Here is a 14,636-nt window from a genome sequence, read left to right as displayed (position 1 = left end):
CATCCCAGCAGTAGGAGGCTGGGAGCAGGAGCACCACAGGCATTGCCAGGAGCACCTGGTGAAAGGAGAACGTTCCCTGGGTGTCAGCAAAGTGGTGTGGGCAGCTGCTCAAGGCTGTAGAGGAGTCCTCACTTGCCACAGGCATTGACCAGCACTGGAAGCCCTGTGCTGGAAAACAGGGATGGTGACAGTGACGTGGATCTGTCTGTCCCAGCACTGAGAGGCAATGTTCCAGGGGTGTGAGACATCATCTCCAGACATTCAGAAGGACATTCATTGTCCTGCATCTGATGCCAGCCTTGTGCAGGCTGCTGGTGAGATGGTTTGTGACCAGGTATATCCAAAGAAACAGTTTTCCAGAACAGAATGAGTATGCACATTTGGCTCTTCCAAAGAGCCTCTCAGCTGAGCCATGCAGATTCTCCAGCTCTGTAGAAGCAGTGGTGTTGGAGCACTGCACTGGTTTTGATGGTGCAGGAGCTAGCCAAATACTTTAAGAGGAGCAAAGGGAATACATCAGTCAGAGCAAGGAAAGGGTTACCAAAAGCTTTTTATTTCACAATTTGCTCTCTCTTTAGTCCTTTCTTATTCATTCCTTCCTTTGTCACCTCTCTCCTTATTTGTACTTTTCTTTCTCATGCCCCTCCTTTCCCTGCATCGATACACTTTGAAAACAGTGCTGCAATGCTCCCTGGTTCAAGATTACAGTGTACTTTACTAGGTATGATTTAATTAGGGGCCTTATTATGTTTTCAGCAGCTTAAGGTGGGCCTTTCAACTTATCTACCTAATTGGTTGCACAAGAAGTTTCACAGCCCATGACAAAACATTGTCAGTGATCAAAGTCTGAATTCCACATAAAGGAAAAATATTAATAATAAGATTATTCTTCAAGTGTGCACTGCTAATTATGTCCAGAATGTAACTGTAGAAACACTTTTGACTGATTTGAGCTTTGTCTAATAAATACGAAGTCTTCAGTGAGCTGTGAAAAATGACGCCTCTGACTTCACAGTACTGATGTCTAGTTTTGCCACTATGTTTAAAATATTTTCCTGTGTTTTTTCTCTCCCTATGTCCTTTCCCCCTGTGTCTAGGTGACAACCCCTGAGGTGATGATGCCCAGCAGCATGTTCCTCCCAGCAGCTGCTCCAGAGAAGGATGGGAGCTCAGGCACAGAGGAGTTGGGGAAGCAGTCTGGTGAGTGCAGGTCAATGAGATCCATGGTCCCACCGCTCCCCAGGTCCATCACCTGGTCAGGGACCAGTTTCATTCCTGTTAATCCTCTCTGTGATAGAACCTAGACTCAAATACTATTTTACTTTGACGAGCCTTCTTTTTAGAAAATAGGCAGGACATCAAAAAGGAACAGTGAAGACAGAGGTGGCTGAATGGCTTTTGCTTGAAAGGGAGAATTGAAGGTGATAAATGCACTAAGGGATGTGTGTGTGAATAATTACCAGATATTCAAAGTAGGCAAGGAAGTAAATTGTGTAGGTTTATGCAATGGGCCATGATGAGGTTAATGGGCTGGTATTGAAACAAATGAATGAAGATAGAAGAGAAATGTTAGAAATAGTTGCTGTGTTGGAGATTAAAAACCACAGAGTATTCAGGACTGAAAGGGGGTGTTGATCTACCCTGATGTGCCAGTGTAATTTTTGGGTTTGCTTTAATTCTGTTTTCACAGAGATTTCTGAGGATGTGGGGAAGACCCTTTTGCCATCGGATAGTGCAGAGCACAGTGGGGACCCCAAGCCCACTCCAGCTGATCCGAGCGCTGCCCGGGAGGACTCTGGCTTCCTGTGCTGGAAGAAGGGCTGCAGCCAGGTGTTCAAGAGCTCAGCAGCCCTGCAGACACACTTCAACGATGTCCATGCCAAGCGGCCTCAGCTGCCAGTCTCTGACCGCCATGTCTACAAGTACCGCTGCAACCAGTGCAGCCTGGCCTTCAAAACCATTGAGAAGCTGCAGCTCCATTCCCAGTACCATGTCATCCGGGCTGCCACCATGTGTTGCCTCTGCCAGCGCAGCTTCCGAACCTTCCAGGCCCTGAAGAAGCACCTGGAAACCAGCCACCTGGAGCTGAGTGAGGCTGACATTCAGCAGCTGTACGGTGGTCTCTTGGTTAACGGGGACCTCCTTGCTATGGGTGACCCCTCACTTGCTGAGGACCACACAATAATAGTCGAGGAAGATAAGGAAGAGGAGAGCGACCTGGAAGAAAAGCAGAGCCCAACAGGCAGCGATTCAGGGTCAGTGCAAGAGGACTCTGGCTCAGAACCAAAAAGGGCCTTACCCTTCAGGAAGGGCCCTAACTTCACTATGGAGAAATTTCTAGATCCATCTCGCCCATACAAGTGCACAGTCTGCAAGGAGTCCTTCACGCAAAAGAATATTCTCCTGGTACATTACAATTCCGTTTCTCATCTGCATAAACTGAAACGAGCCCTCCAAGAGTCTGCTACTGGGCAGCCTGAACCTACCAGCAGCCCAGATAACAAACCTTTCAAGTGTAACACCTGCAACGTGGCCTACAGCCAGAGCTCAACTCTGGAAATCCACATGAGGTCTGTCCTGCACCAGACCAAGGCTCGCGCGGCCAAGCTGGAGGCGGCCGGCGGCAGCAGCAACGGAGCCGGCAACAGCAGCAGCAGCCTCTCCCTGGGCTCATCCACACCGAGCCCCGTGAGTGCCAGCAACAGCAATGCTTTTGCAACCACCAGCACGAGCACTTCAGGCACCACTCCCATTCCCAGCCTACTCAACCAGGTCTCCAGTGACAGCGTGGGAATCCCTCCCTTGGGTAGCACTGTAAGCACTAACATCTCCTCCCCTGCGGAGCCCAAGGAGGTGAACCGCAAGAAGCTGGCAGACATGATTGCATCCAGGCAGCAGCAGCAGCAGCAGCAGCAGCAGCAACAGCAACAGCAGCAACAGCAGCAGCAGCAGCAGCAACAAGCTCAAACCTTGGCACAGGCACAGGTCCAGGCCCACCTGCAGCAGGAGCTACAGCAGCAAGCTGCTCTCCTGCAGTCCCAGCTCTTCAACCCAGCACTTTTGCCGCACTTTCCAATGACCACTGAGACCCTTCTGCAGCTGCAGCAGCAGCAGCATCTTCTGTTCCCATTCTATATCCCCAGTGCTGAGTTCCAGCTCAACCCAGAAGTCAGCTTGCCTGTCACCAGTGGTGCACTGACATTGACTGGGACAGGTCCAAGTTTGCTGGAGGATCTGAAGGCACAAGTTCAGCTCCCTCAGCAGAGCCATCCACAGCTCTTGCAGCAGCAGCAAGGTCAGCTGTCCTTGTCACAACCCCACTCCGTCCTGTTACAGCAGAGCCAGCACCCAGAGAAGAAGAATAAATCTCTAGTGAAGGAGAAAGATAAAGAAACCCCACGGGAGAGGGAAAGCACAGAGAGGGGAGACAATAACATAACACTGAAGGAGTCTCTTCCTGATAACTTAAAGCCCAAAGAGAAGAAGGACTTTATGCCAGGCAGCACTTCGGAACCCTCCATACTGCCTCCACGGATTGCTTCTGACGCGAGGGGCAACGCCACCAAAGCCTTACTGGAAAACTTTGGCTTTGAGCTCGTCATCCAGTACAACGAGAACAAGCAAAAGGGGCAGAAGAAAAATGGGAAGACAGAGCAAGGTGAGAACTTGGAAAAGCTGGAGTGCGATACATGCGGCAAGTTCTTCTCAAACATCCTCATCCTGAAGAGCCACCAAGAGCACGTTCACCAACATTACTTTCCCTTTAAGCAGTTAGAGAGATTTGCTAAACAATACAGAGAACACTATGACAAACTGTACCCGCTGCGGCCGCAGACCCCAGAGCCACCGCCCCCGCCTCCACCGCCCCCCCCTCCGCTCCCTCCAGCTCCTCCTCAGCCGGCTGCTGCTCCTGCCATCCCTACTTCTGCCCCACCAATCACCTCTCCCACCATCGCACCAGCCCAGCCATCTGTGCCACTCACCCAGCTCTCCATGCCTATGGAGCTCCCCATCTTCTCACCACTCATGATGCAAACCATGCCCCTGCAGACATTACCAGCACAACTGCCACCTCAGCTGGGCCCCGTAGACCCCCTGCCCGCCGACTTGGCCCAGTTGTACCAGCATCAGCTCAACCCCAGCCTTCTCCAGCAGCAGCAGAACAAGAGGCCACGCACACGGATCACCGATGACCAGCTCAGAGTCCTCCGGCAGTATTTTGACATTAACAATTCCCCAAGTGAGGAACAGATCAAAGAGATGGCAGACAAATCTGGATTGCCCCAGAAAGTGATCAAGCACTGGTTCAGAAACACCCTGTTCAAGGAGCGCCAACGCAACAAGGACTCCCCGTACAACTTCAGCAACCCTCCCATTACCAGTCTGGAAGAGCTGAAGATAGACTCACGGCCTCCTTCTCCAGAGCCTCAAAAGCAGGAGTACTGGGGAAGCAAGCGGTCCTCTCGGACACGCTTTACTGACTACCAACTCAGAGTCCTGCAAGACTTCTTTGATGCCAATGCTTACCCAAAGGATGATGAATTTGAGCAGCTTTCTAATTTGCTGAACCTCCCAACGCGTGTTATAGTGGTCTGGTTTCAGAATGCCCGTCAGAAAGCAAGGAAAAACTATGAGAATCAGGGAGAAGGCAAAGACGGGGAGCGACGGGAGCTCACAAATGACAGGTACATTAGAACGAGCAACTTGAACTACCAGTGCAAAAAGTGCAGTCTGGTCTTTCAGCGCATTTTTGATCTCATTAAACACCAGAAAAAGCTTTGTTACAAAGATGAGGATGAGGATGGACAGGATGATAGCCAGAACGAGGACTCTATGGATGCAATAGAGCTCTTGACTCCAACCAGTTCCTCCTGCAGCACACCGATGCCCTCACAAGCTTACAGCACACCTACATCTTCAGCCAATGCAACCTCCTCAGCTTTTCTGCAGCTCACGGCAGAGGCAGACGATTCCTCCACCTTTAATTCTAAAGCAGAAGCTACAGATGAGAAACCAAAGCAGTCTGAACCTCCAAGTACACAGCAAAACCAAACCCAAGAGAAGCAAGTGCAACCAAAGCAAGAGCCTCAGCAGCAACAGGACCAAGGAGAACAAAAGACAAGTTCAGCACACCAAAAGATTTCACAGTTATCCTCCCCCTCTTCGCTGCAACAGCCACCTCCTCCTCAGCCCCCTCAGTGCTCCTTGTCACAGACAAGTCCAAATCCATCTCAGCTCTCACACCTCTCCCTCAAACCCATTCACACGTCCACCCCTCAGCAGCTGGCAAACCTACCTCCTCAGCTAATCCCATACCAGTGTGACCAGTGTAAACTGGCATTTCCTTCCTTTGAGCATTGGCAAGAGCATCAGCAGCTCCATTTCCTGAGTGCACAGAACCAGTTTATCCACCCCCCATTCCTGGACAGAACACTGGATATGCCATTCATGCTTTTTGATCCCAGTAATCCACTACTGGCAAGCCAGCTGCTGTCTGGAACGTTACCACAGATTCCAGCAAGCTCAGCCACCTCACCGTCGACTCCAACATCCACCATGAACACGCTGAAGAGAAAGCTGGAGGAAAAGGCCAGTGCAAGCCCTGGAGAGAATGACAGTGGGACTGGGGGAGAAGAACCCCAAAGGGATAAGCGTCTAAGGACAACCATTACCCCTGAGCAGCTGGAAATCCTGTACCAGAAATACTTGCTTGACTCCAACCCCACACGGAAGATGCTGGATCACATTGCACATGAAGTGGGCTTGAAGAAGCGTGTGGTACAGGTTTGGTTCCAGAACACCCGTGCACGAGAGAGGAAGGGGCAGTTCAGAGCTGTGGGGCCTGCCCAAGCCCACAGACGGTGTCCCTTCTGCCGAGCTCTCTTTAAAGCAAAGACAGCTCTGGAAGCTCATATCCGATCCCGTCACTGGCATGAGGCCAAGCGAGCTGGGTACAACCTGACGCTGTCTGCCATGCTTCTAGACTGCGATGGGGGACTCCAGATGAAAGGAGACATCTTTGATGGAGCCAGCTTTTCCCACATGCCACCAACTAGCAGCGACGGACAGAGCGTTCCCCTCTCCCCGGTGAACAAGAGTTTGGAACTGTCACCTAGAACCCTGCTGAGTCCATCCTCCATTAAGGTGGAAGGGGTTGAAGACTTTGAGAGTCCCTCCATGTCCTCAGTCAATCTGAACTTTGACCAGACAAAGCTGGACAACGATGACTGCTCTTCCGTCAATACTGCAATCACAGACACTACCACAGGAGATGAAGGGAACGCAGACAACGATAGTGCAACAGGGATTGCAACCGAAACCAAATCCACATCAGGACCCAGTGAAGGTCTGACTAAAGCAGCCATGATAGCAATGTCTGAATATGAAGATCGTCTGTCTTCTGGCCTGGTCAGCCCAGCTCCCAGCTTCTACAGCAAAGAGTACGACAATGAAGGTACCGTGGACTATAGTGAAACCTCCAGTCTTGCAGACCCCTGCTCGCCCAGCCCTGGTGCAAGTGGTTCAGCCAGCAAGTCTGGAGAAAGCGGGGAGCGGCCCGGGCAGAAACGCTTTCGCACTCAGATGACTAATCTCCAGCTCAAGGTTCTTAAGTCATGCTTTAATGACTACAGGACACCAACCATGCTGGAGTGTGAGGTCCTGGGCAATGACATTGGACTGCCAAAGAGAGTTGTTCAGGTCTGGTTCCAGAATGCGAGGGCGAAAGAGAAGAAGTCAAAACTCAGCATGGCCAAGCATTTTGGTATAAACCAAACAAGTTACGAGGGACCCAAAACAGAGTGCACTTTGTGTGGCATCAAGTACAGCGCTCGGCTGTCTGTACGTGACCATATCTTCTCTCAACAGCATATCTCCAAAGTTAAAGAAACCATTGGAAGTCAGTTGGATAAGGAAAAGGAGTATTTTGACCCAGCTACTGTCCGTCAGTTGATGGCTCAGCAGGAGCTGGACCGAATCAAAAAAGCCAATGAGGTTCTTGGTCTGGCAGCTCAACAGCAGGGCATGTTTGACAACACACCCCTGCAAGCTCTGAACCTTCCTGCTGCGTACCCAGCGTTACAGGGCATCCCTCCAGTCTTGCTCCCAGGCCTCAACAGCCCATCCTTACCTGGCTTCACTCCATCCAACACAGGTGGGTGTGGGTATTAGAATGCTTAGGCACACCTTCACTTGGTGCATACCTAGCACAAGCAGTTGTTCCCTCAGGAGTGACTGGTAACAGGATTTCTGGCCCATTAGCTCAGCATGTTGACTTCACAGCAAAAAAGTAGTAGGTATTTTATCCAATTCCTGAACTCAAGAAGTTCTATAGCAAAGTCTGAATCAGAGCAGCATCTAGACATGCTGCATATCCCTATGTAGAAATCCTGAAGCTCCTTTAAGGAAGTGGAATATAGAAGACTTACCCAATGGAACAGAAGGACTAATGTGCTGAATACACTGTTGATTATTCCTTTCCTTTTGACATCAAGTTTATGTGATGCCATCCCAAGCATTCAAAAATCCAAACTGTGTCTAGGGAAAGGAGTGCTGTACATGGTAGCACTGGTGACAGATGCCCAGAGCATCTTTATGTGCCCCTGAGGTGACATCTGTGACAAATCCCACCCAATGCAGCTGAGGATCAGTTTTGAGTAATGGCTGGGTATGATCTGAAAGCACCTCCTCAACAAAAAACAGTGTAGTTGTGGGACAAGTCTAGTGTGTATTTTAATAAGATTTTTCTTATCAATGCTACATAAAAATGAAATTTGTCATAATCCTTTGGGTGGCCTAATCTCAGATACTGGACTTCATCTTTTCAGAATGCTCCTTTCCTTTGTATGTTATGGATAGGTGGAAAGTCTAAGCCATGTAGCAAACATTGGCAGTGGAAGGTGCAGCTCAGTGACCAGCAGTGATCTAAAAAATGTGATCCAAAAGCCTTGTTTCATCATGTGTGTGAAGGGCCCCTGCACATGCAAGAGGTTTTCCATGTCACCCTTCTCACCACAAATCTTGTTTCAGAGCAGTCAGCCAGAAACATCTCTGGCAAATCTTATCGTCACCCTATCGCAGATTGCTCTGCACCGTTTGCTTAGTGCTGCAAGTTTATAACAAAAACTAAAATTGCTTTTTTGCACTTCAGTCCATATTGTTGCTTTTACTTTTCTCCAAAGCCCAGGATGCGTCCTGGGGAGATGGGACTGCATCTGATGAATCTTAAATGCTGTCGGTGACTGCCTAGACAGGGCTGAACTGTTTAGAAAGTCAAAGAGTCTGTTTGTGGCCTTTAGATAAAGCTCCAAAGGTCAGGCCACGGCAGCTCCGGGCCTGTCAGAGCAGATAAGGCCATGCATCCAGGAACACTGAATTACCTCCTGCTCCTTCACTTGAACCTCTTAGGGATGTTCAGCTGGGAAACATCCATTTCAATGGTGTCCACCTATAGCATGCCCTTATCTGAGATCTCCAGGGCCACTGCGTGGAGCCTCATTCCATACCTGTTCTGTCATCACAAATCTTTCTTGTCCCAGCAACCCATCAGGAGCAGACACAGATTTCAGAAGGGTTTGGGTCAGCCATGGCTGAACCCTCCCAGCTGCAGCCTCCTGAGGCTCCATGGCAGTACTAAAATAAAAGACACCATACCTGCAGCTGGTCCCAGGCTCTGCTGCTGTTCCTGCCTGCCCAGACTGGTCTCTGAGCAGCGCCTGCCGCAGTGCAGGTACTCAGGTTTGTTACAGACTGGTTGGGTTTTGCTCGTGGGTTTTACAACAGATTCCTGCTCAGGAGCTGGGGAATGTATGGGGCTGTGCCAGCAGGACATTGGAGCTTTCTTTATTTTGGGGCTTTTTTTCCCAGATGGCATCATGGGAGTTGCCAAGCAAAACGTTCCTCTTCAGGAGCATATCTGCCAGCTGCAGCAGCCATGACTAATTGAGGGGACTCCAGGAGCCACACTCCTCCTGCCCCTAGCCACTGTGAGAGCAGAAATTGGCACCAGGGACAGTGTTGTTAGTGGCTATTCTTGCTGTCAGGAAGAAGGACAAGCTTCACTTTCCACCATTAATTTATCTCCTTATTGAGGAAGCATCACTACACTTTTAATTCCACCCAAAACACAATGCTTGTGCCCAGGGGAGATGTCTGAACACCACATAAACTCTGGAATTGCTCAGAAGCTGAGCATCCAGAGCTCCGATCATTAGAGGGAAGGAAGGGGAAGGGATTGCTTCAAAGGTTTGTGGATTCATGAACATCAGCCTAATAAGGATAAAATAAATTAGGTTTAGCCTGTTCAGTCTCCAGTTGCCATGACCAGGGCTTCCCAATCTGTGAAGATTCCTACAAGATGAGAACAGTGCTGAGCGTTCTCACCCTTTGGCATAGCACCATCCTGCTACTGGAGTGCTTTGGCCCAAGGACCCGTTAGAGCAGATGCTGACATGACTGTTTATCATTTGGGAATTTCAGAGGAGTCAGGAAAATGTCAGCTGTGCTGGGCATCCTGGGTGCTGGTGGGTGTCCCATGACCCATGACGCGGTCAGTGTCACTGGGCAGTGCGCCCAGGGCAGCTGCAGGCAGTGGGGGCTGAGGGGCCGTGTCCCCACCGTGCGGGGCCTGTGGAGTGGGACGGGAGCTGTTTCCAGCGGGAGTGGCAGCAGGGATGGGCTCTCTGACCGCTGCTGCGGCAACACATCAGCTCAGGCCGCTTGCTGGCCTCATACAGAGGAGATGGAGGCTCCAGGTTATGGGGTGGACTGGGGTCACTCTCCTCATTCTTTCTGCCTTCCCAGCACAAAGTGACTTTTCACGTCTCTCCTCTTGCAGCTTTAACTTCTCCCAAACCGAACCTGATGGGCCTGCCCAGCACAAGCGTCCCTTCACCCGGCCTCCCCACCTCTGGATTACCAAATAAACAGCCCCCGGCCGCACTGAGCTCACCCACCCCAGCACAAGCCACGGTGGCCGTGGCCCCGCAGCAGCCGCCAGCCACGACCCCGCAGCCGCAGCAGCCACCCCCCGCACAGCGCAAGGAGAAGGAGAACGAGAAGGCAAAAGAGAAGGAGAAGGCACCCAAGGGGAAGGGGGACACCCTGCCAGGGCCCAAGAAGGAAAAGGGGGAGGCACCGGCAGGCACGCTCGCGGCCCCGCTGCCCACCATGGAGTACGCGGTGGAGCCTGCCCAGCTCCAGGCACTGCAGGCCGCCCTGAATTCGGACCCCACCACCTTGCTGACGAGCCAGTTCCTTCCTTACTTCGTCCCCGGCTTTTCCCCCTACTATGCCCCACAGATCCCTGGCGCCCTGCAGAGCGGGTACCTGCAGCCCATGTATGGGATGGAGGGGCTGTTCCCCTACAGCCCCGCACTGTCACAGGCGCTGCTGGGGCTGTCTCCCGGCTCACTGCTGCAGCAGTACCAGCAATACCAGCAGAGTCTGCAGGAGGCATTGCAGCAGCAGCAGCGGCAGCAGCAGCAGCAGCAGCAGCAGCAGCAGCAGCAGCAGCAGCAGCAGCAGCAGCAGCAGCAGCAGCAGCAGCAGCAGCAGAAACCGCAGCAGCCCAAAGGAAGCCAAACCCCCGTCCCCACGGGGGCTGCCACCCCGGACAAAGACCCTGCCAAAGAACCCCCCAAGCAAGAAGAGCAGAAGAACGCACCCCGCGAGGTGTCCCCCCTCCTGCCCAAACCCCAAGAAGAGCCTGAAGCGGAAGGCAAGGGCGCGGACTCTCTCTGCGACCCTTTCATTGTCCCAAAGGTGCAGTACAAGCTGGTCTGCCGCAAGTGCCAGGCGTGCTTCGGCGACCAGGAGGCGGCCAGCGACCACCTGAAGTCCCTCTGCTTCTTCGGCCAGTCTGTGGCGAACCTGCATGAGATGGTGCTTCACGTGCCCAGCGGCAGCGGCCAGGGCGGCGGCTCGTACCAGTGCGTGGCGTGCGAGAGCACGGTGTGTGGGGACGAAGCCCTCAGTCAGCATCTCGAGTCAGCCCCGCACAAACATCGAACAATCACAAGAGCAGCAAGAAACGCCAAAGAGCACCCCAGTCTATTACCTCACTCTGCCTGCCCCCCCGACCCCAGCACCGCATCTACCTCGCAGTCGGCCGCTCACTCAAACGACAGCCCCCCGCCCCCCCGGCCCCCCCCGGCTTCCCCTCACGCCTCCAGAAAGCCCTGGGCCCCGGCAAACCCGCCTGGGCCGCCGCCGCCGCCTTTCCCTCCTCTCTCCTCATCTTCAACGGTTACCTCAAGTTCATGCAGCACCTCAGGGGTTCAGCCCTCGATGCCAACAGACGACTATTCGGAGGAGTCTGACACGGATCTTAGCCAAAAGTCAGATGGACCGGCGAGCCCGGCGGAGGGGCCCCAGGACCCCGGCTGCCCTAAGGACAGTGGTCTAGCTAGCATAGGAATGGACACCTTCAGATTGTAAGCTTTGAAGATGAACAATGAAAATGAATTTAAATAAAAAAAAAAAAAAGTTAATAACAAACCAATTTCAAAAATAGACTAACTGCAATTCCAAAGCTTCTAACCAAAAAAAAAAAAAAAAGAAAAAAGAAAAAAAGAAAAAGCGTGGGTTGTTTTCCCATATAACGATGCCGGTGGGTTTTACATTTCTTTTTTCCTTTCCTTTTAATAAAATAAAACTTAAAAAAAAAAAAAAAAAAAAAAGGAAAAAAAAAATTGTTACATTTGTCCTCTGGAAGGTACTGTTGGTCTGGGAGACGAAGGCCGTGCTGCCTCCTCGCGCCTGCGGAGCTCGCACCCCTGTACATTGCCCCGTCCGATCCCCCGTTGATAGCACAGCAGAGCCCGGCAGCGCTGTATGGGAAAGCAGCCCACCTGGAGACAGTTTTAAATTTCTTGCTATCTTAGCATTCAGATACCAATGGCTTGCTAAAAGAAAAAAGAAATGTAATGTCTTTTTATTCTCAGGTCAATCGCTCACACTTTGTTCTGTTTTCAGAATCATTGTTTTATATATATATATATATATATATACATATATATATAATTTCTTCGTTTGTTTTGGGGGTTTTGGTTTGGTTTGGTTTTGTTCCAGAAAAGGATTTTTTTTTGTTGTTGTTTTTTGGTTTGGGGCGGGGGGTGGGCAGTGTTAATTTAAAATGGGCAGAAAGTATTCAAGAGAAAAACAATGTGAACTGCTTTAGCTTTTCGGGGATTTTAAGGGTAGCTTTTCTGCTGAAGCCAATTCCAAGGGGAAAAGTTAAGCACTCCCACTTTTCAGAAAAAAAAAAAAAAAAACACACAAAGAGTGTTGAGGACTTGGAGCTTAAAAAAAAAAAGTTTTAAAACAACTGACTTTCTGTATTTATGATAGATATGACCATTTTTGGTGTTGAGTAGATTGTTGCATTGGAAATGAACTGAAGCAGTATGGTAGATTTAAAAGAAAAAACCCTTTTGTGTACATTTAGCTTTTGTATGGTCCAGCTGACGGCTTCTCATTTGATGTTGTCTTGTTCATTCCTAGACAGATAGATTGCGATCCATCGACTCGCCTGAGCTTTTCTCCCCTTTGTACCTTTATCCCCGTCCCCATCCTGTAATCTTCCACTTATGGTCGCTACCTTCATTTCTTAGAGGGTGGCTGCATAATTATTTTATAAAAACTAAAGAAAGACGTTCAAAGGGTTTTGGGGGTCAGTAGGATCCCTTGCAGAATATTTTTTGTTGGGGGTTTGAAACTTTTTAAGGCATATACATGCGATTTACCTATGTCTGTTACCCTTGTGCACTTATTTTATTCTTATTTTCCATTTCTCTTTTTTTCTTCTCTTTTTCTTCCCTTCTTCCTTTACTCATTTTGTAAATGCTTCAAAGACTCTGTTCCTGACCTCTGAGCATCGGTTCTGTTTGTGTAAAATTAGGCTGCACTCTGTTCCTTCTTTTGGAAAAAAAAGGTTTTGTTACATTTTTTTCTCTAAAGAAAATTCATGCTTTAAATAAAATCCAAAGACATACCCTTCACCACTGGTGCAGAATGAGCAAAAAGGATTCTTTTTACTTGAGAATTTGTTTCTGATTTAAACAAACAAGTCTAAGTTTAAATAAAGAATAAAAAAAAAACATACCCAGGTTGTTATCTGTGCTTCTTCTGCAAGCAGAGAGACAACTCTTAGCGAGCACCCAGTGCACCCCAGGCAGGTTTCTCTTTCCAAGATCTCTCCGTGGCAGCACCGGGTGCCAGGCTCAGGGAGGCTCGGAGCCCCCCGGCCCCCCCAGCCCACACCCACCTCAACTGGCCCAGACTTTGAAAGGAAAACTTTATGCTGCTAAAATGTAGATTTTGGAGATGTAGATACTTTGCTGTTCCCTTCCATAACCAAATGCCAACAGAAACAACCTCTTTCCACCATGTTTCCTCTGCCCAAAAGCACGAGAGCCTTCTGCCCACCATCATCATCCTCCTTCTGCTTCAAAAGGGAACTTCGAAGACTGTGAACGCAGGTTCCTCCCGCCGCCTCCAGCTGCTCCTCCCCGGGCCGAAGCCACTCGCCACCTCCGTGAGAGACTGGAGCACCTGAGAGACGAGTGCGGGTTCGCTTTCTAGCGGGACACTTATATTTTTACGGAGTTTTGGTTTTAGTTTGATGAAAGACTAGATCCTGAACTGTTGTACATATTTCTGACTAGGCTAATGCACAGTGCAAATTCCTTTTTTAATTGTTTTTTAAGTAGTTGATACTAAAGCGCGAACCACCGGATGTTCCTCCCGGGACCCAGCTGTAGCATAAGGTGTCAAAAACAGAACCACGTACCCATGGAGCGTTTGCTGTTTTAACAAACTGTTTTCTTTAACAGAAGTTCTTGTATTTCTCCCTGTGTTTGAGATGAACATTTTTTAAATTCTAAAGTTGTACAGTTTTTTTTTTCCATTATTTTAATCTTGTTTGTAATTCTATGAAATATATATATATATATTTTTTGCCATTTAACTGTTGTATGTTACTCTCTCTGTATCATATAGAAATTTTTTTGTTTTGTTTTGTTTTGGATTCTCTCTGTGATGCCAGTTCCCAGTTTAACACAAGCTTTATCTGTCCAGTTCCACAAGGTCTCTTTTGGAAATCCTTTTCTTATCTCTTGTTTTGGTTTGTTTTTTTAATTATATTGCTTGGTCATAGTGCAATTTCTCTCCTCCTTCCCCCTCCTCCTTCCCACCCACTAAAAGGTTTTATAAATTCATTTCCTTGTATTTTTTCTAAATGTTTCTAGAGACTATTTCAGTGCGAGGTTGCCTCCTCCTCCTCCTCTTGCAGTCCGGCCGCCCGGGGCCGATGCAGCGCCAGCCTCGCGCCCGCAGTGACCCCCAGTCCGTGCATGGCCAGGCTGGGCACGAGGAAAACACTTCAAACTTAGCATTAAGCGGGTTTCTGTTTTATTTTTAATAAAAAGCTTTTTTAAGTGGTGAAGATGGCCAAAGTTTCATACAATTGAGAATAAAGAGAAGTGTCAGGGGTGTGTGGGGCCACCTGGGGCTGGTGGGGGACAAGGTGGGTGGACACAGCCAGCACACTCACCAAAATATATTTTGCTTTAAAAAAAAAAATAAAAGCTTTTAAATAGAAGCAGAAGTTGGGTTGGTTGGTCGGTCGGTCGGTCGCT

General features: G+C 49.5%; 1 protein-coding gene across 4 annotated transcripts in view; it reads left to right on the top strand.

The window, feature by feature from the left end:
* The window catches only part of ZFHX3 (zinc finger homeobox 3), a 123,003-nt gene extending 109,037 nt beyond the window's left edge, over positions 1 to 13,966 (top strand). For all 4 annotated transcript variants that reach the window (XM_088062106.1, XM_088062104.1, XM_014260511.2 and 1 more), the window contains exons 8-10: positions 1,098 to 1,200; positions 1,691 to 7,153; positions 9,836 to 13,966. In XM_088062106.1, coding sequence (XP_087918232.1) covers positions 1,098 to 1,200; positions 1,691 to 7,153; positions 9,836 to 11,436 — 7,167 coding nt within the window. In that variant the 3' untranslated portion in view covers positions 11,437 to 13,966. The remainder of the gene's footprint in view (positions 1 to 1,097; positions 1,201 to 1,690; positions 7,154 to 9,835) is intronic.
* The last annotated feature ends 670 nt before the right edge of the window (positions 13,967 to 14,636 follow it).

The sequence above is a fragment of the Pseudopodoces humilis genome, chromosome 14 (genome assembly GCF_049639895.1).
Source record: "Pseudopodoces humilis isolate 2021_Gansu_Grassland_sample_001 chromosome 14, ASM4963989v1, whole genome shotgun sequence".
Classification (NCBI taxonomy): Eukaryota; Metazoa; Chordata; class Aves; order Passeriformes; family Paridae; genus Pseudopodoces; species Pseudopodoces humilis.
This window is presented reverse-complemented; position numbering and strand designations above follow the sequence as displayed.